This window comes from Pelobates fuscus, chromosome 1 (assembly GCF_036172605.1).
Source record: "Pelobates fuscus isolate aPelFus1 chromosome 1, aPelFus1.pri, whole genome shotgun sequence".
NCBI classification, from domain to species: Eukaryota; Metazoa; Chordata; class Amphibia; order Anura; family Pelobatidae; genus Pelobates; species Pelobates fuscus.
In genome coordinates, this window is record NC_086317.1 from 388419341 (window position 1) to 388439961 (window position 20621).

Consider the following 20621-nt stretch of genomic DNA (forward strand, 5'->3'; position numbering starts at 1 on the left):
ACCCGTTTTACCCGCTAGGTGTCCCCAGTCTTTAGCGAGATGCAGTGACTGTATCTATGAGTGTGTGTAATACCAGTTCCCCCCGCTAGGTGTCCCCAGCCTGTAGCGAGATGCAGTGACTGTATCTCTCTGTGTGTAATACCCGTTTTGCCCGCTAGGTGTCCCCAGATGCCGTGACTGTATCTCTCTGTGTGTGTAATACCCGTTTTGCCCGCTAGGTGTCCCCAGATGCAGTGACTGTATCTCTCTGTGTGTGTAATACCCGTTTTGCCCGCTAGGTGTCGCTCCGTTCACGGGTTGTGGGTGCCCGGCAGCCTGGCAGAAGATGGCGGTGCGGAAGAAGGACGGCGGCCCGAATGTGAAATACTATGAGTCTTCCGACACCATTTCCCAGTTCGATAACGTGCGGCTGTGGCTGGGCAAGAACTACAAGAAGGTACCGGAGAGAAGGGCTCGATGTCCTTAGTGAATCTCTGGGCTCGGCTTATCGGCTGCCAGCACGGCGAGAACAAAGAGCAGGGCCCGATAGGGGGGGGGGGACACAAACCTGGGGGGCACGGGGGACCCCGAAATACACCCCGGCCCTCACTGCCTGCCATGCCCGGTGCAGAGAGCCGGTCACCCCGGTACTGGGTACATGGCAGGCAAGGCCGGGGTCTGGGAATGGGCAAGGCCTGCCTACACCCAGGGCTGGGGCTATCTGTAAATCCCATCACCCCCAGCCACGCTGGATGGCAGGAATGGCAGGCCAGCCCTGGGGTCTCCATGTAAACAAACCATCAATGGACATGCCAGTGACCTCCCCCTACAGTGACCCAGGAATCCCATTTACTAAGCTGGAAATCCTTAAACATCTGGATTCCTGGTAAACCCTTTCTTTATTTGATCAAACCAGTACCCCCAGTGAGAGCTGTCACCATGCTCCAAAATAAATACCCCCTCCCTCCTCCTCCCCCCCTCCTTCTCATGGCTCAGCTGTCCTGTCAAACACAGGTTAATCCCCCCAGGCTAACCTGTCATGTGTCAGCTGCCCCTAACCTGTCACTGATTCTACTTTCCAATGTGATATTATTATTATTATTATTATTATAAAGTAACAAAATTTTCTGCAGTTCTGTACAATAGGTTTGCAAGACATACAAATACGAAAAAAAATTAAAATAAACACACGTTGGCTTGCAAGAACAAGAGGTAGTGAGCACCCTGTGTAATCAAATTTATATAAACTCATAGTATTTAAACCCATTTTGTATGTATGGTTGTGTGTATTTGTATATAGATATAAAAAAAACTGAGAATATTATGTGTGTAATTGATTGGAAAAAATAAATAAATAAAAAATCCAGTTAAGTTAATCAGAAGAACATCAACATTTTAGGAACTTTCTCTTGTGGAGAAAAAGTCCCTTTATGGACTGACACATTGATCTCTGTATGACTGCTATGTAACTGCATTGCCATTTTAATCACTTAGTCTTCTTTTTTTGTACAACTTTTAGCCAAAATGCATTTAAATGGAAGCTGTTTGATTTGTTTTTTTGTTTGTTTGTTTGTGTATATATATATATATAGTGTGACTATACCAAAAAAATAAATACTTTCAGCTTTCAAAAAATCACGTGGCAAGTGCTGTAGTTGGTAGATTTGTCCCTAACGAGGAAGAAGCTCCACTACTAATAAAGAGCCCCTCTTTCTTTTCTGCGTTTTTATCTTACCCCGCAAACAACAAGGCAGCAATAGTTCATGGGCTAAGTAATGCAGGCCCCAACTACACTTCCACTCATCACATAATATAAGGGGAGCTGCTTGATAAGCTTGTAGCAGCCATACCACGACTGCTACCAGTGTATACACAGGTTTGTTTTTTTGTGTGTGTGAACTAGGCCTTATGTAGCGATGTCCCTAGTGCACAGCAATTCGATTACACCGATCTAAAGGCAGGCAGGGTTATTGCTGCAGTCCTCTTTACACCATAACCTCTGCAGATGTGCATGGTTTTTATAGTTCTTAGTGATCCTTCAAAGGAGCCCAATGTTAAAAAAAAAAAAAAAAAAAAAACCACCAAAACCTATTATATACACACCAATAATAAAAGTGTCATAATCTTGAGGGGCACGCTATATTCATGTGCCTTCTGTGTGTTGTATGCCTTTGGAGGGCACATGGCGAATTTGTCCCTGACGCTGATATGGATAATAAGAACCAGATTTCTGTGGATATTCGGATATCCATCACTAAAAATAGACAAGGCCTACACCAAACCATCTCAGTGCGCGAGTGTTTCACATTCTACATCAGACACGTGGATCTCCGTCACAATGGGGAATTGAATGGACTGTAGGGAGAAGCCTGAAGGCATGCTTTGTGTTTTTATTAAAAATCAGGCATTCACGGCTCCTATGGAGAACATCAGCAGTGTGTATCCGTGATTGCTGTCTTTGAGAGGAGTAAGATGGACTGTAGTGTTTACATTTTTTTTTTTTTTTTTCAATGGTAGCAGCGTGTGGTTGGTTGTAAGGCTCAAATTTACCTTTGCCCTAGAGAGTGAGTCATCTGAGGGCATTCCTTCTTCTTTGTGTGAATGTTTACCTTGCGCGCTCTAAATCTATTTTTCTAGGAATAACTTTGTGAAAAGGAATTCACCATGCCCATGGCTGTACTCTATTTATACTCACCGGTTAATAAAAATAATTCTGTTTTGGTTTTGCTGTTGTCTTGTTAAGCAGATAATCCCTTTTTTATTTAGGATGTTTGTGGGAAATGTATTTTGCAGGATCATATTAAAGCGGTTCTGTCTCTTTGAGTATTTTAAGATATAATCTTTATAATGTACTCATACTGTATTTATAAGTAGGGACTGCTTTTGTCTTATGGTCAAGCCTGAGGTTGACAAAAGGCAGAGCGTCACAGTCAGCTTTTCTCAAATTCCAGCAGCTGTAGTAAGCGATATCTGTGAGAGTCATTCTTTGTCTTACTCATCGTCAGATGTAATCTATGGAGGCTTCCACAGGATCTTCTGTAGAAGTGAGTGTTGTACTTTTGCGCATGCGCAAGAGTACAGGACTGACACAAATCCTGGCAGATGAATCTCAAGGAGCTGAAGAAAATCTTCAGGAAGAAGACAGTAAGTAGAACTACCTCCCACAGCGCCCTGCGGCCACTTCAACGTAAGAGATGTCATCACATATGACAGGGCTCGAAAAGTGGGTATTTTTTTGCCCAATGAAGCATGGAGACAGGCGGCGAAGGAGCAAAAATCTTCCTGCAGTTCTTTCTCTGCTCGCAAAACCCTACTGTGATGCCGGGAGCCGGAATATGACGTGACTCCGGCACCTGCATCACTAAAAAGAACACAAGAAAGCAGAGCAAGTAGAGCTTGAAGATTACAGAAGCCCCACTGGACCCCAGGGCATTGATCCACTCTAGATCTCCCAAAGGTAGGGAAGCTCAGTGGACATAAATTAAAATAAAAATCATTTGTGAGAAAGTGTGTGTATCAGTCTGACTGTCAGTAAGCGTGTGTGTCTCTCTGTCAGTGAGTGCATCTGTTTAGGTTACTGGTTCCCATCAGTTTGCGTGGGAAATGTTTTAACTCACCATTTTTCTCCCCTCACCATGCCTGTCTCGCCATAGCTGGCGCTGCCTTCATGGCTGAGATCATCAACTTTGATGATCTGTTCTCTGCCAAGCCAATGCTTTCCCATAAGAAAGCATTCGGATTCTTTTGCTCATGTGCGAGAAAATACTGCACTGCGGCAATCAGCATCTCTTCATAGAGATTAATGTGTCTCTATGGGGAACACCTCCATGCAGAGTGTGGCGATGCTGAGCGTAGGTGCTGCACAATGTGCAGCACTGGACTAGGAATCATCTCTGGTAATTGTCTGAGTGACTGTCACTACAGGTGTTACTAGGCAGCAATGTAAACATTGCCTTTTCTCTGAAAAGACAGTGCTTATAGCAAAAGGCCTGTAAGGACAGGCTAGCGACACCAGAGCCACTACATTAAGCTATAGTGGTTCTGGTGACTATAGTGTCCCTTTAAGAATTCTATTTTTGTCGTTGAAAATTAAACATAACTTAGTTTAAAAAACAAAACAAAAAACTTGATCCTGACTTTTTTAGCTGGCTCCTAGATTCCAAGCAAATTTGTCAAGCTCTAACACGATATGTAAACACTCCAGATAGTGACAGAAATACTTTAAAATTTCTACTTAAAATGTGGCTGGACTGTGCTGCTGAAATGAGGGCCTGGTCATTGTGATAAATGTTTGCTCTACCCAGCCAATACATTGAGACACTTGTGATGTAAATACTGAGCATGATTAATTCAATTCATTGCTCTTATATGTCATATAGCATTAGCTAGCAGAAAGTAATGTGTTGCTTTAATTGTTAATCTACTATATGTTCATTAGTTCTGGAACTGGCATTATGACTTTGCATACATTTCCATATACGGTACATTTATTATTACTCAACTACCACGTCTATCAAATGTCTTTATGGGACTTGTGTCCTGATTAAATTGTTAGCAATGTTTGCATAGAATTCTATTCTTGTCTGAACTTTACCTATGTCAAATATTTTTTATTGAGACTGCAAATTACAACATTACATAAAATCTGTGTAAAAAGTCAATGTTGCTAATCAAAATAACATTACTGTAGAATCTAGGGCTTAATAAAGCAGTTGTTTTCAGATTTATAAAAGTCTGGTAGCTATTTCTCCCCAAATAGGGCACCATAACCACTACAGCTTGCGGGTTCACCTAATGTAACTGATATTATATTGCACAGGTTATAAATAATCCTCCTTGCAATGAAATTTAGTGTCATTTCAGGCTTGTACTACAAACAGACCCACACAGGAGACGACATTTCTGATTGCTAAACATTGCTTTTCTGTTTTTGCTGCAGTACATTCAAGCAGAACCTCCTACCAACAAGTCTTTGTCCAGCCTGGTTGTACAACTTCTACAGTTCCAAGAAGAGGTCTTTGGAAAACATGTTAGCAATGCTCCTCTCACTAAATTGCCGGTAAGTGTTCCCCAATATCATTATTTTCTAGCAGCCACAGATTCCCCAGGACTAAATCTAACGAGTAAAGTGGATGACACAAGGTTATTTGACAGACAGAAATAAACTGTAATTAGGGTTCTTTTAACCCCTTAAGGACCAAACTTCTGTAATAAAAGGGAATCATGACATGTCACACATGTCGTGTGTCCTTAAGGGGTTAAAGGACCACTCTAGTGCCAGGAAAACATACTTGTGCCCCCACCCTCAGGGTCCCCCTCCCGCCCGGCTCTGGAAAGGGGAAAAGGGGTAAAACTTACCTTTTTCCAGCGCTGGGCGGGGAGCTCTCCTCCTCCTCTCCGCCTCCTCTCCGCCCCGTCGGCTGAATGCGCACGCGCGGCAAGAGCTGCGCGTGCATTCAGCCGGTCGCATAGGAAAGCATTTACAATGCTTTCCTATGGACGCTTGCGTGCTCTCACTGTGATTTTCACAGTGAGAATCACGCAAGCGCCTCTAGCGGCTGTCAATGAGACAGCCACTAGAGGATTAGGGGGAAGGCTTAACCAATTTATAAACATAGCAGTTTCTCAACTGCTATGTTTATAAAAAAAAATGGGTTAACCCTAGCTGGACCTGGCACCCAGACCACTTCATTAAGCTGAAGTGGTCTGGGTGCCTAGAGTGGTCCTTTAATGTGCTAGTACTTTCAGTCAATATGACTTTTGAACTATTATTTGAATTAATGCATTCTCTCTATAAACCATACAAAAGTGGGGAGTCAGTGTGCATTGTTTCTTTTACAGAAGACCATTTATCTAACACAAATAATGTATCCAGTTCCATCCATTTATTTTTCCACAGCAAATTATTTGGATAGTCCCCAAAACATATTATAAACTACTGAAATGTCTCCCATTTTTCTTTACACCACAAAATTGTGAAAGATACTGGCTCTTAAATTAAGAGACTCTGTGTTATCCATTAAAGCGACCAGAACAAATCAATATTGGTGCACATCAAATCTTTAAAAGCCCTTACAGTGCCAATACGCTTTTATAAAAGTTGTACTTATATTCAGTATTCCATGTGCTTTTTGCTCATATTCATTTAAAAAAAACAATAACTGCAGTTGGCACAGTTTTTAGATATTTTTAGATCATTATTACACAAAAGTTTGTCCACAGTGAGGAGTATCTAAGTGCTATGCAACTCCAGGAACTCTGGTTGGGTCATACAGTGGGGTACTTTGGATCCATATGTTGGTATACGTATAGACCTCATTCATAAAGGGGGGATACATACTGAAAGATGGTAATTGGTATGTTTAGCACATTTATTAAAAAAAAAAAAAAAAAACGTATTTGTGCTTATATTCTCAGTTCATATCAACCATTATGTTTTAGGAATGTAATTCGTAAAGTTACAAAAGAGTGAATTTTTTAAAATAGATTATTCATAATTAGATTTTTAAATGGAATGGTCATTTTGAATCTACTCACTGTAGCCTTTGAAAGGGTTGATTTAAAATAAGGACATTTAGGATTTTGATGGACACGAGTATGGGCTAGTGGTTTTGATCCCCCCCAGATCCCCTAAAATTGTGTAGCACTGAGCTACTCCGCACTTGTGCGTGATTACATTGTGCTTGTTTTTTTAGAACAATCAGCAGTATTGTGTTTTTTTTTAAAAAAACATTTACATTTTTTTTTTAAGTAAAAGAGCAAGAAGCTCATGGAACTTTTAATATAAGTATATTTTGTTTTATTGAAATGTATTGGAAATCTAAATTTGATGGTTTGTGCACTAGTATAGATTTGACGGTTTCTGCAATTTTCATGGAAGCATAAGTAGTCAAAATTAATTGTAGAATACTATCAATATAGGAACAAATAAAAGCCCGAATTTACAACGCCCACCTGTGATTTCTTAGCTACTCCAAGGATATAAATAGCTCACATTATTTCTCTGTATTTTTGTTTCACACTTTCTAGATGAAATGTTTTCTGGACTTCAAGGTGGGAGGAGCACTTTGCCACATCCTTGCTGCCGCCTATAAATTCAAGAGTGACCAAGGATGGTGAGATATGTTCTTTATGGCAGTGTGATTGTGTAACACAGTATAGTGGTGGTTTGAGAGGAGACAAGGATTGAAATCCCACAAGGCCTCAGGGAGGTTACTAGTCTGGGCCCCCTTCATTCTTCACATAGGGATGGTTAATGAGGATAAGAACATTTTTGGTTCCTGTCTATCCTCTGGGCCCTAGGCAGCTACCTCGTTTGACCTTCTGGTTAATCCTGCTCAGTTATAGTGGTGTGTCTGTGTTTTTCCGAAATGTTTCTCTTATACCTTTACCATTATTTTCCATGTACATTTTTCCTACAGTTATTAGTAAATATACTGAGTTTTACACTTCAAAATGCTATCATGCCTTCTTGCCAAGTTGCCAGGTAAGCTCTCTGCTTATGAAATGTGAGAACAACTCTAATAAAGCAAAGAAAACAAAGATATAACACATCTTAATCTGAGTAATGTTCCTATTCACTCACCTCCCAAGAAAGCAGCATTGGGAATCTGCAAAGCTCTGTGGGTTTGAGAGCCAGGTTTTATTATTCTGGTTTGTTTGCTGGGAGCCATTGTGGTCCCAGCCTGTTGATTGCTAGAGCGAACTACAGTACAGAGGGGGCCCTGCTCCTTCCAAGGCTAAATATATTCTTTTATGCTGTAAGTTTGGAATTGTTTGAGCTACAAACTAAGCACTTTATATTTGTATCTCTATTATTGATTAAATAGTAGAATTACAGATGTACAGGCAACTTGAAACAGTCCCACCTCTAATAACGTCTATATATTTCCTGTAGGCGCAGGTTTGATTTCCAGAATCCTTCTCGTATGGATCGTAACGTAGAAATGTTTATGAACATTGAGAAGTCTTTAGTACAGGTAAGTACTTGCTATTATTGATGGTTAATAAGATTATGTTTGGGTTTGCGTTTTTAGTTTTCCTCATTAGACCGAGGGGTCAGAATAAAACCACTAACAGATTACTGCTGTTTGTGCTAATATGTTGTAAAAATGAGTGAATAGCATTGCTAAACATATCTGAAGCTTTCATCATGGTTCTTTTTTTAGTTTGCATAATTCTAGGAGATGAAGTGCTTTCTAAATTTCTTCTTCTTCTTCTTTCTTATATTTTTTATTAATACTTAGAATAATTGCTTATCTCGACCCAACATATACCTTCACCCTGAAATTGAAGCGAAACTACAGAGTAAGCTGAAAGACATTGTGAAGCGGCATCAGGTGTGGCTCAAGCTTGATTCTTTTTTTAATTAATTTTTTAAACAATAGTTTATGATAGTCATGTTAAAGATTTTATCTTACACAAATTCTGTGCACAACAGAATTGTGGTGTGTGTTACACAAAATGTGTGTATTTATAAGCCATGAATGTGACACTTTTGTCACTTAAGATCTCAGTTGTAGTCCAATTTTAATGTTTGTCATTGACTTTCGTAGCTTTCCTGTATTGTTCTCAACCTTCTTGTTTATACATTTAAGACTGTTTTGGGAATTTCAAAGTCAAGGTCTTTCAGATAAATGCTGAACACTGGGAGTTATTGTTTTTGCTTTGCTCCTTTAAATTATGCACTCTCTTTTGTTTTTAGGGTACTATAACAGAAGATAAAAGCCATGCTTCCCACGTGGTTGTTCCGGTCCCTGGTAACTTAGAGGAAGGTAAGACAGAAATCACCCACTGTTAGAATGCCCCAGTAGAGCATAGACATAACATCAGTGTAACCACTGGTAGAATCCTGCAGTTTTGGATATAATGACCATCAAATCATATAAACCATAGAATAATTCTGCAATATAGAGCATAGTAGCTATAAAATCTATGTAACGAATGTCAGAAATCTGCAATAGAGATTATATATTGGCCACACTTCAATGTAACTACTAGCAGAATCCTGCAGTATGAAATGTAATTGCCATACAATCTATGTAACCACTGGCAGATTCCTGCATTATAGAGTGTAATGCCCATAACTTAGAAACAAGACTTACCAGACATGAAGCTTGATCAGAGTGGGAGGCAAACACAATTTGACCATATATATTTAATTTTTAATGTTTAATTATCCTTTAGTGGGCATGCTACATCCTGGAGTCTAGGTGTTCTGTATTAAAACTGATACCTTACTGCTTAACCACTTTGCTACCAAGTTGTTGTTTTTATTTATTTTTTTTTTTATCTTTATTTTCGGTTTTGGTGCAACAATTTTACAGACAGTCGTGCACGTAGATGCACTAGTGAGGTCGAGGTTCTGTGTCGTTTGTGGTTTGCACCTTTAGGGTCAAGCTATAAAATTTTTAGTATAACAGTAACATGTTAAAACAAAACTTAGTTATCAATACATAGGTGTTATATTGTTTTGTGCTTCTTCGTGTTTCAGATGGGACGTAGTGTAGTGTAGCAGGTCCCGTCAAGTATGGGTCTGGTGGTGGTGGTTCTCTATGTGGGGGTTCAGTTATTACTCGAGTTGTGATCCGCTGGGTGCTGGTTCCAGCTGGGCGGCATTCCCGGGGTCTTGTGCCAGGTTGGGTAGTCTCAGGGTGGTTAGGAGGGTAGGTGCATCCTCCATGGAGGTCAGGACATGGGTAGTGCCATCCCGGGTTACCTCCAGTGTCCCGTTAGCGCCCCACTTGTATGCGATTCCTGCTGCTCAGAGTTTTGTAGTGAGTGGTCCATAGGATTTGCGCCACATTAGGGTGGCTTTTGATAAGTCCTTGAAGAACGTTAGGGAAGAATTCTCGAACAGTAGTGGTTTCTTGCCTTTCAGCCCGGCCATTATATGTAGTTTGTCTTGCACTGTGGCGCATCTGAGAATGACGTCTCTGGCCGTTGGGGACTTTAGGTGGGGAGGGGTAGGCAGGCGGTACACCCCATCTATGGTCACTTTCTTGACCGCTGTGTGTGGGAGGATTGTAGCTAGGAGGCGTCCGGTGTATTGCAGTAGCTCTTCGGCCGTTATCTCCTCGGGGATGCCCCTGATTTTAAGGTGAGAACGGTGTTGTCGATCTTCCATGTTGGATATTTTGAATGACCGGTACGTTTGTTGTTGCTGGATTTGTTTAATCGAGTCTTCCATTGTGTTTATGTGAGCGTGTACTGTCACTACTTCTGTCTGCGTGGCTCTCACCTTTTCAGTGACCGTGCGTAGTTCGGTCTTGAGGAGGGCTGTGTCAGCCGCTAGAAGTTTGTGGATGTCTGCTAATAGGAGCTTTAAGTCGCGTTTAGTGGTTGGTGCAGAGTCATCTGGGGACTATAGCAGCGGTCCAAGTTGTTGTTTTTTAATAAAATAAATGTCAGTCCATTTATTTGAACCATGGGATAAGTAGCTAGTACATAAACACAACTTAAAATAGTATATTTTTGTATATAATGTAAACATGATTTATCCAAGCATCTGTCATATGCAAAGTTTTGCAAGCTGCTATTGTAGCTTGTATCCTACAAAGTATCTGCAAGGTGTACTCCATGTGAAAAGAGCTATCCTTTCCTTGTCTGTTGGAATATAGATGTGACTATTGACCTAAAAAGGTTGCTGTAAACTGTTGGAAGAGACAGTGCAGACTCTTATTTGCAATCCATCTGCATAAATGCAGAGGGGTAGAAAGGAGACAGAGCAGAGACATTTTTTTCCGTGCAGGGTGAGGACCAGCGATAGAGCAAAGATTTATGTGTAAATTTTAAACTGTGCCCATTATGTTATTTTTTTAAATATAGTTTATGATTTAGATCACATATACAGCAGAAATATATATATATATATATATATATATATATATATATGTTTTTTTATAGACATACACTCACAGAATGATCAACAATCTGTGGGGGGTTTCTATTTTTATTTTAATTTGAGTTGATGTGTCTGATATTCTCTAATTTTAAATGCAGAAACTTTGTCCATTCACACAGCTGACTTTGGTGTAACCACATTGAGAGAAAAAAAATGAACATAATCTTAATAAACAATCTTGTATTTTCTTCTTCTTTTTCAAATCCCTTTTTCAGAAGAGTGGGTACGGCCCATAATGAAGAGAGACAAGCAAGTTCTTCTTCACTGGGGTTATTATCCTGACAGGTAGGATTTACTAAGCAAAAAATAGCCCACACTATGCACAGTTTTTGGTCGTTGACTGTGGCTTTAGTTCTTGCTGTGTTTTCATTGTATAACAAGTAGCTAATTAAAATACAGCTTCAATTTTTTTTCCTTCTTTCTCGTTACATCTTTATTTTGTCTAAACTGCAGCTTGCTAAAACAAAATGCATTACAAGCAAACAAAGCTTTTATATGTAATTGCCACTTACTTTATATTAGCATTGGATACAAAGTCTTACATGTTTTGAGCAGTGCACCTGAGTGATTGTCCTTTTCACTAGTACCTTTTATTGTTTGATCTTCTGTTCATGCAGAATAAGGTGGACTTTCACTTGGAGCTATTCACTAAGCTAAAATGGGAAATTGTAGGGAAATTATGCAATTCCAATAATTTACTAAATGCAGTTAGAGATGCATTTGGGGATCAGCTGCAAATGTGGTAATTTAGCTTATGGTAAATAACCACCATGCAGCATTCCATGCAAATTCTAGAATACATTTGACTATTAGGAAAGGTATTTTCTGCATTTGAATTGCATGCCACAAGTAGGGTTTTGTGCATGAGTTGCAATGAATGAGGGAAAAAAAATCAGTGACCAGTCAAAAAGCCTCTGATGACCCCTGTCCCCCACCATAAGCACATTTAATGGGGATGTGCATATCAGAACTGGACTATGGAGCAATGGAAGAAGCTTGTCTGGTCTAATGGATCACGTATTCTTTTAGATCAGGTCCATGGGATGGTGCATGTACGTCGTTTACCTGGGGAAGAGATGGCAGCAGTATGCACAAAGGGAAGGAGGTAGGCCGTTGAAGGCAGTGTTATGCTCTGAGCAATGTTCTGGTGGGAAACCTTGGTTCCTTGCCTTTATGTGGATGTTACTTTGATACATACCACCCTACCTAGAGATTGTTGCAGACCACGTACACTCCTTCATGATAGTGGTGTTCACTGATGGCGGTGGCCTCTTTCAACAAGACAGTGCACCCTGCCACTGTACAAAAAAAGGTTCAGTAATGGTTCGAGGAACATGACAAAGATTTTGAGGTGTTGGCCTCCAAATTCCCCAGATCTCAGTCCAATTGAGCATCTGTGGGAGTACTGGAACAACAAATCTGATCGAGACCCCACCTCGCAATGTGCAGGACTTAAAGGAAGTGCTGATAATATTTTGGTACTAAATACCACAGTGGGGGGCGGGGCCGGGCCGGGCCGGCCGGACGCCATTGTCAGGAGCTCCTGCACCATGCCGACAAAAAGGCAACCAATATCGCCAACAGACTGCCTAAAAAAGCAAGGCTCCATCAGAACTGTACCGGGGAGGGCACCAGCTTACCCCCGGTACCCGAAACTCACCGCAAACCGGGCAGGCAGAGAAGGCCTGAGCAAGGCCTACACAGAGAGCCGGAAACCCAGCGCTCACTGCGGGCGGCACAACCAAGCGGACACGCAGCGGTCACCTAGACGAGGGGTGAACTGCGGCCCGGGGCACGGCCCTGCCCCCCCCCCCCCCTCTCGGCCGGTGGGGGTTATCACGGCCTCCAGGCGGAGGTGCGGGCCGCAACGGGAATCCCCGCGCGACCCGGATACCGACCGTCTGCACTGGCACAGGCTGCGTGAATATCAGCCAGCCAGCAACATTGGAAGTCGCCGCGGAGGGGATGCCACATCAGGAGCACCCCGATCAAGCGCAAAGTGACTCAGGCACATACTCCACAACGGCGCTACTGCTGAGTCGGCGGAAGGAAGGTGGAGAAGGCAAAACGTGAGTGACCGATACTAAGAGCAATACTCACCAGGGGGAGCTGACCTGGACGGCCTGTGTGGAATTTGGCACTGATGAGGGCCGGACAGACCCCCCGGGATTGCAACTGGCCCGCAGGAAAAGTGAGTGCCCTAATCTCTGGGTATGTGGGGTCCCCAGAGAGCTATGTCCCTGATGCCACGAGCCCTGTGGGGCGGGACAACGCGGCCCTTCCGGCGGACCGGTGGCTGGGAGCGGCGAGCACTGGCCCCAAGAGTGTGGCCGGCACCAGGAGAGACATTGGGACACGCGCTCCACTGAGTCTGAGGTGGTGATGGGGAGGTGCAGGGAGTGAGTGGCCCACGGACTCTAGGTGTGGGGGTCGAGTGGACTGATTCAGCTCCTGAGTGCCCACAGCGCCGCGGAGGACCCGAGTGCTGGGCTGGAGTAGTCTCGGGGGGGACGGATGGAGACTCGAGGTCTTGAGTGACACACTGCGACCGCGCCATGGGAGGCCCCCCAGGGACTGACATCAAAACTGGTCTTGCTCCCGTATTGACCTGCCTATTTTCATCCCATAAGTTTTCATTTTCTCTTTTAAATGTTTATTTCCATCTGCCCTAATGAGCATTCTCTATAAGACTGCATGTTATTACTAAGTGCAACAGGACAGACTGTACAACAATAATGTTTAGCATGATTATAATGTTATTGCAGGACCTGCCCGTTAACCACTGCTTAGGCTATCTGGGCAAATAGCTACATAATAGATATCCACGTGCATACACCTCCATTATGGACAGTTCTGCTTTTATATTGCTGTAATTCTTATAGTTGATATTTGTTTACGCATTCCTAAATATAGTAAGCCAGAGATGAGACGCGCAATGCGCGACCAACGCACCTACTATAAGTTCTTGATGCTAATTAAGGTTTTTAGTCCTAACGCTTTTTTAAATTCATGATTGATGCGAACATATTCTCACTCTGTCATTTAGACACAGTTTAAGCTGCTTAGTAACCAGCAGTAATTGCATATTTATACTGCTTAGAATGGCTAAAATGCCCCTACAGGAGCTAAACTATACTGTTAACTGTTTAGTCGCACAGCCGTATACGTCACTGCTACATTGACATACTAGAGGGACTCTCCGCATTAGCTCCAGTATGCATACGTCATCTATGGTTGCTTATTAAAATGGCCAGACGATTGCATTGCACAACGTAAACCATTACGCCTCAACCTAATTATAGATATAACTATGCTCATTGAGGCATATATTTGTAAACTAACAGCTCTAATGATATTGCACTCAATCTACGACATGCTTATTTTGCGTTAATTTTGCGTTTAATAGGCCGCAGCCATAATGCTTATAGGATCATTCATTACATTCGGACGCCTGCCCTTTATAATACTGTTTTTATATACGATTACCGTACTGCACGTTGTATTAAATTCTCAGAAATGCTTGTTCATTCTGATTTATATGCCTCTGCGCAGGCAACCACATACCACATTTATCGCTTCAAATTGTGCCTGCTCAAGATCTTTTGCGCAACCAATAAAAATATTCAAAACTAAATACCACAGTGAGTAAAAAGTAACCCGAAGTAACGTTTTTTTAATCATGATCGATTAGAAAGTGATAGTCTAGCAACATTAGCTTAATGAATTGATTTTAGTGTATAAATCATGCCACTGCTGTCTCACTGATCAATTCTCTGCTATTTAGGAGTTAAATCACTTCTGTTTCTATTTATACAGCCCTAGCCACACCTCGCTGGCTGTGATTTAGACAGCATACATAAAAAAAAATTGTAATTCTTACTCAGCCCATTGTGTTTAAGGTTACGTTTTATCGCCTGCTTTAATCTCACACAGCAAGCTTCCACAGGATGGTAACAGAGTAGGAGATAAGAAATTCTAAATTAAACACACTGTGCAATATAGGACATATTACAATAAGATCTCTTTTTACAGGAAATGTGTAACCAAATTGCGGAAATTCAGTTGACCATAATTTGCAGACAGACAAGGTGCCAATCTAGTTATTGTGTTTGAGAATTCAGTTGTGTATTTACATTATTCTATCCTGGATTTCAGCCTTTCAGTTGCATCTGGATAGGCTAAAATATTGTCTACATTCATTCTTATGCAGTATTGCAAAATCCAGACATTGATACATCTTGAATAATGTCTAAATGTTGTGACCAGTTGTCTTCTATGGTACTGGGTTAGTTTTGATTATCTGAACTGGATGCATTTGGATTTAAAGGAACACTATATGTACATGTTTTCTGAACCTATTGTTTTCAAACACTATTTAGTTGGCTGCCCCCTCTCCCCCCCACCTGCCTTAAATAAGTTGAAAGTGTAACTTTATTCCAGTGCAGTGTGGCCGATCAGTATCTTCTCATAGAGTTGCATTGAATCTATGCATCTCTATGGGGGAAGTTCAGCACCTCCATGCAGAGCGTGGAGACACTAAACAGCACTGACCAGGAAGCACCTCTAGTCGCTGTATGAGTGACTGCCACTGGAGGTGTTCCTAGGCAGCAATGTAAGAGAAAAGGCAGTGTTTGCAGCAAAAAGCCTGACTATACTCACCAGAACAACTATCTTAAGCTGTTGTTCTGGTGACTATAGTGTTCCTTTAAGTGAATAACTGTGTATTTTACGCTAGCTCAGGGATTTCCAACCCAGTCCTCAAGTATGCCCTACAAGCCCAGGATTTAGGAATTACCCTGTTGTGTCTAAAGTGTTTTGGTATTTTCTTTCTAAAAAACACCTTAGACACAACGGGGTAATCCCTAAATCCTGGACTGTTAGAGGGTACTCGAGGACTGGGTTGGGAACCACTGCACTAGCTGCTCCTTAAATACAAATTTAAACTCAGTCCTAATAGTATAATGCTAAACCTGTTAAATAATTAACACACAAAGATAAATGTGCAGTCAACATTTATTAATTCACAATGTGTGGATAAGTACATGGTACAGATCCAGTACCAGTAATCTAAATTTAGCAATAAAAGTAAAGATTAGTCAATCTTGTATCAGTTATTTGTGACAGTGTAGCTTTTACTTTATCAGATCATCAGATTTCAAAGATTTCACCAGTGATGCCAGAGATAATTTTAATAACAATTTTAGATTGTTTAGCTAATAAGTTTTAATTTGTTTTTGGCAAATTTCAAGGATGTTCACTTTCAATCATTCAACTTGTTAATTATAAATCCTACTTAAACATCCAGATTACTGTCATACTTCTTAAAGCTTTGGAAATCTAAATTAAAGGGACACTATATTTACCAAAACAATAGTAGTTTTGGTGTATAGATCATGCACAAGCAATCTCACTGCTCAAATTCTCTGCCATTAGGAGTTAAATCACTTTGTTTATGCAGTCCAAGTAATACCTTCCTGCATGTGACTTACACAGGCCTCCTAAACAATTCCTGTAAAGTGAGATTTAATGTTTAACGTTCCTTTATTACACAGTCTGTTAAAATTATAATGTCTTAACTCATCCACTGTAATAGCCCGCTAGACCTTGCAGGAGCCTCTTATGTGTGCTTAAAGTTCGATTTCAGAGCAGGAGTTCAAAAACTTCTAAAATAAGTTAATATCTGTTAATAAAATGAAACCATTTTTTCATGCAGGCAGTGTGAATCACAGCTAGGGGAGGTGTGGCTAGGGCTATATGGACAGAAACAAAAGTGATTTAACTGTTAAATAGCAGAAAATTGAGCAACTAGACTTCAGAGGCATAATCTGTACACAAAAACTAAGTTAAAGTTAAAGTTCTCTTGGTGGCTATACTGTCCCTTTAACCTGATTACTATGCTAGATATGAAGTGTGCAGATTTATTATCAAATAGTAACATCAGAAAGTGATATTTTAGAACTAATGTATGAAATGGAAAAATATAAAAGGAAATAAATTCAGGAGATGCACATTAAGCAATGCAAAAAAAACAGTATAGTTTAGCTCCTCTGTCTCTTTTAAACAGGAAATGCACTGCTGCAACAGTTAGAAATATCTTGGTAGATTATGTCCTGCTTCTTGATATCATACTGCAAGCCCTCAGCTATTATCCTTTAAGAGTTTTATGTGTTATTATTTCTACTCCTACTCTAGTTATGACACATGGATTCCTGCCAGTGAAGTCGAAGCTTCAGTGGAAGATGCTCCCACTCCAGAGAAACCACGCAAGGTAAACCAACTTGTATCTCCATTTCTAGAATTCCCTCCAGATTGCAGAATTTAAAGGGACACTATAGTCACCCAGACCACTTCAGCTCAATGAGAAAACTGCTATGTTTACATTTGGGGTTAAGCCAGCCTCTAGTCGCTGTCTTCCGGAAGCCACTAGAGGCGCATCTGCGACGCTGGAGGCGTATTATGCCTCCATCGCGCAGAGCGTCCATAGGAAAGCATTGAGAAATGCTTTCCTATGGACACTTTGAATACGCGCGTGGCACTTGCTTCGCATTTGGCTCCGCTGACGTCGGGCGGGGGAGAAGAGGTCACCAGCGCCGAGGGAGCCCGGCGCTGGATTAAGGTGAACTGCTGAAGGCGTTTTAACCCCTTTAGCGCCACAGGAGGGGGACCCTGAGGGGAGAGGCACCCTCAGGGCACTATAGTGTCAGAAAAACTGCTTTGTTTTCCTGACACTATAGTGGTCCTTTAAGAAAACTGTCTGATACAGTGAGTGTCCATATTGAGAACTCAATTATTTGCTGTTTGAATTCTCATTCACTAGAATTAATACCGAAGCAAATAATGTTAAATTATGAGAATTAAACTGTTTTTTTTATTCTTTATTTTTGTTGTGCATGTTTTACATAGCAACGTCAAACGCTACAACAGCGTGTCTAAGAACGTACTTAGGTTGAACAGTGGCAAGAGGAATTGCACATTTTTGTATATTGATATTGAACATTAGCTCGGCTATACAATAAAGTCATTAAAATAAAAATTAAAAGCAGCGTATTATAACAGTTATAACTGAATGTAACCTTGCTAAAGTCGCCGTGGTTACCTTAAAATAACTTAACCTATGAACTGATTGGTACAGGCTAGGTCTAGCTGCAACATACGGGTGAGTCACAGATGGTTAAATATCATTATAATATAGAAGAAAAGGTAGCCTATCATAACAGGTGTAGTTGGGTGCATCTTTGCTAGAGTTACTGCGATTACCATGAAGAAACATATGAACTGATTGGTACAGGCGAGGTCATAGTGCATTGAGACAACAGTCCGGGTATCACAGTTGAGTACACTTAAAGCGGCACTGTCATGCCGAACTTACCTTTCCTCAATCTCTTCCTCTTCTCCCCCTCTCTCAGGATCTGTTATTCTTTTCTTCCTGTCTTCTTTAGTTTTCTTTAAAATCATAAGACAAAGTAGGGACTCTTTGTCTTATGGAGGATTTCTCCGCTTGACCAGCTCAGACCAGCGGAGGAGCAAAGTGTGCTTCATTTCCGCTGGTCAGAGCAATTTTCCCATGATCCCTAGCTTTCCTCCCTGTTCCCACAATGCTTCCTGTCAGTATTGCCGAACGTCCTGTCACTTAGACAGAACGCCGGCAAAACTGCCGAATTGCATCCTAACAGAATGAGAAGAGTTTCTACATTGGTGTTAGGATGCAATTCGGTACTTTGTTTGTATCGGGATTTCATTCTAATGAATGAAACTCCGATCCTATTCATTGACGCGGCTGCATCTTGCAGCCGCTTAGTAGATAACTCCCTAATTCCCACGGTATCAGGGAGCTATCTACTAAAAGGCTGAAAGACCTGAATTGGTCTTTCAGCCAACTTTACTAATACTAAGTAAAGATTACTTAGTATTAGTAAATAATATGCCCCTACTCGCTATACCGCAAATAGGGGCATGTCTAGTAAGCAGTTAAAAAAAAAAAAAAAACTAATAAACCCCTGCGCGGGGTTAAAGATGGGGGGGGACCTACTGTCCTCCCCCCTGGCCCCCACCCCTGCGCGGTGGGTGGGGGCCCTAATAAAACAATAAGGGGGGGGACCTACTGTCCTCCCCCACCCCTGAGCGGTGGTTGGGGGCCCTAATAAAACAATAAGGGGGGGGGACCTATTGTCCCCCCCGGCCCCCACCCCTGAGCGGTGGGTGGGGGCCCTAATAAAACAATAAGGGGGGGGGACCTACTGTCCTCGCCCCCTGGCCCTCACCCCTGAGCGGTGGGTGGGGGCCCTAATAAAACAATAAGGGGGGGGGGGACCTACTGTCCTCCACCCGGCCCCCACCCCTGAGCGGTGGGTGGGGGCCCTAATAAAACAATAAGGGGGGGAGGACCTATTGTCCTCCCCCCCGGCCCCCACCCCTGCGCGGTGGGTGGGGGCCCTAATAAAACAATAAGGGGGGGGGACCTATTGTCCTCCCCCGGCCCCCACCCCTGCGCGGTGGGTGGGGGCCCTAAATGAACCCCCCCATCAAGGTGACTAGGGGTCCCAATCCCCTAGTCACCCCCCCCCACCCAAAACATTCTATCCCCTACCTACCCCCCTCACCCTAAAAATAGTGAGGGGGGAATAAAATAACTAACCTGTAAAAAAAAAAATTAAACTTACCATTTGACGTCTTCTTTTTTCTAAATTCTTCTTTCTTCAGCCCCCCCAAAGGCCAAATAAAAATCCATTTGAAATCCATCCAATCACACTGCTCTGTGTCATTTTACAAGCGTGGGAAAGTTCTTTGGAATTTTCCCACGCTTGTAAAATGACACAGAGCACTGTGATTGGATGGCTTGAAAACCATCCAATCACAGTGATCTGTCATTTTACACAGCGTGGGAAAGTTCTTTTGAATTTTCTCACGCTGTGTAAAATGACACAGAACACTCTGATTGGCTTAAACCAACCAATCAGTGTGTCCTAGGCCTAATTGCAGGGCGGGGCAAGGCTTTATAAGCCTTGCCCCGCCCTGCAGAGCTCAGTACGCGGCGTGCCCTCCATGGGTGAAGATGGATTAATTTTTTGTTTGCGCTTGTTTTTTTTGTTTTTTTCAAGTGCGACGGGTATGATGGATTTTTATTTGGCCTTTTGGGGGGCTGAAGAAAGAAGAATTTAGAAAAAAGAAGACGTCAAATGGTAAGTTTAATTTTTTTTTTTACAGGTTAGTTATTTTATTCCCCCCTCACTGTTTTTAGGGTGAGGGGGGTAGGTAGGGGATAGAATGTTTTGGGTGGGGGGGGTGACTAGGGGCTTGGGACCCCTAGTCACCTTGATGGGGCGGGGGTTCATTTAGGGCCCCCACCCACCGCGCAGGGGTGGGGGCCGGAGGGGAGGACAATAGGTCCATAGGTCCCCCCCCCTAATTGTTTTATTAGGGCCCCCACCCACCGCGCAGGGGTGGGGGCCGGGGGGAGGACAATAGGTCCCCCCCCCTTATTGTTTTATTAGGGCCCCCACCCACCGCGCAGGGGTGGGGGCCAGGGGGGGAGGACAATAGGTCCCCCCCCCTTATTGTTTTATTAGGGCCCCCACCCACCGCTCAGGGGTGGGCGCCAGGGGGGGAGGACAGTAGGTCCCCCCCCCCTTATTGTTTTATTAGGGCCCCCACCCACTGCGCAGGGGTGGGGGCCGGGGGGGAGGACAGTAGGTCCCCCCCCTTATTGTTTTATTATGGCCCCCACCCACCGCGCAGGGGT

At 42.4% G+C, this 20621-nt stretch overlaps 1 protein-coding gene across 3 annotated transcripts in view; it reads left to right on the forward strand.

Annotated features, from left to right (window-relative positions):
* The first annotated feature begins 278 nt into the window (after positions 1-278).
* Positions 279-20621, forward strand: part of SMARCC2 (SWI/SNF related, matrix associated, actin dependent regulator of chromatin subfamily c member 2) — a 61117-nt gene continuing 40774 nt past the window's right edge. For all 3 annotated transcript variants that reach the window (XM_063426666.1, XM_063426683.1, XM_063426675.1), the window contains exons 1-8: positions 279-436; positions 4919-5038; positions 7009-7094; positions 7877-7958; positions 8226-8318; positions 8684-8753; positions 11098-11167; positions 17075-17150. In XM_063426666.1, coding sequence (XP_063282736.1) covers positions 326-436; positions 4919-5038; positions 7009-7094; positions 7877-7958; positions 8226-8318; positions 8684-8753; positions 11098-11167; positions 17075-17150 — 708 coding nt within the window. In that variant the 5' untranslated portion in view covers positions 279-325. The remainder of the gene's footprint in view (positions 437-4918; positions 5039-7008; positions 7095-7876; positions 7959-8225; positions 8319-8683; positions 8754-11097; positions 11168-17074; positions 17151-20621) is intronic.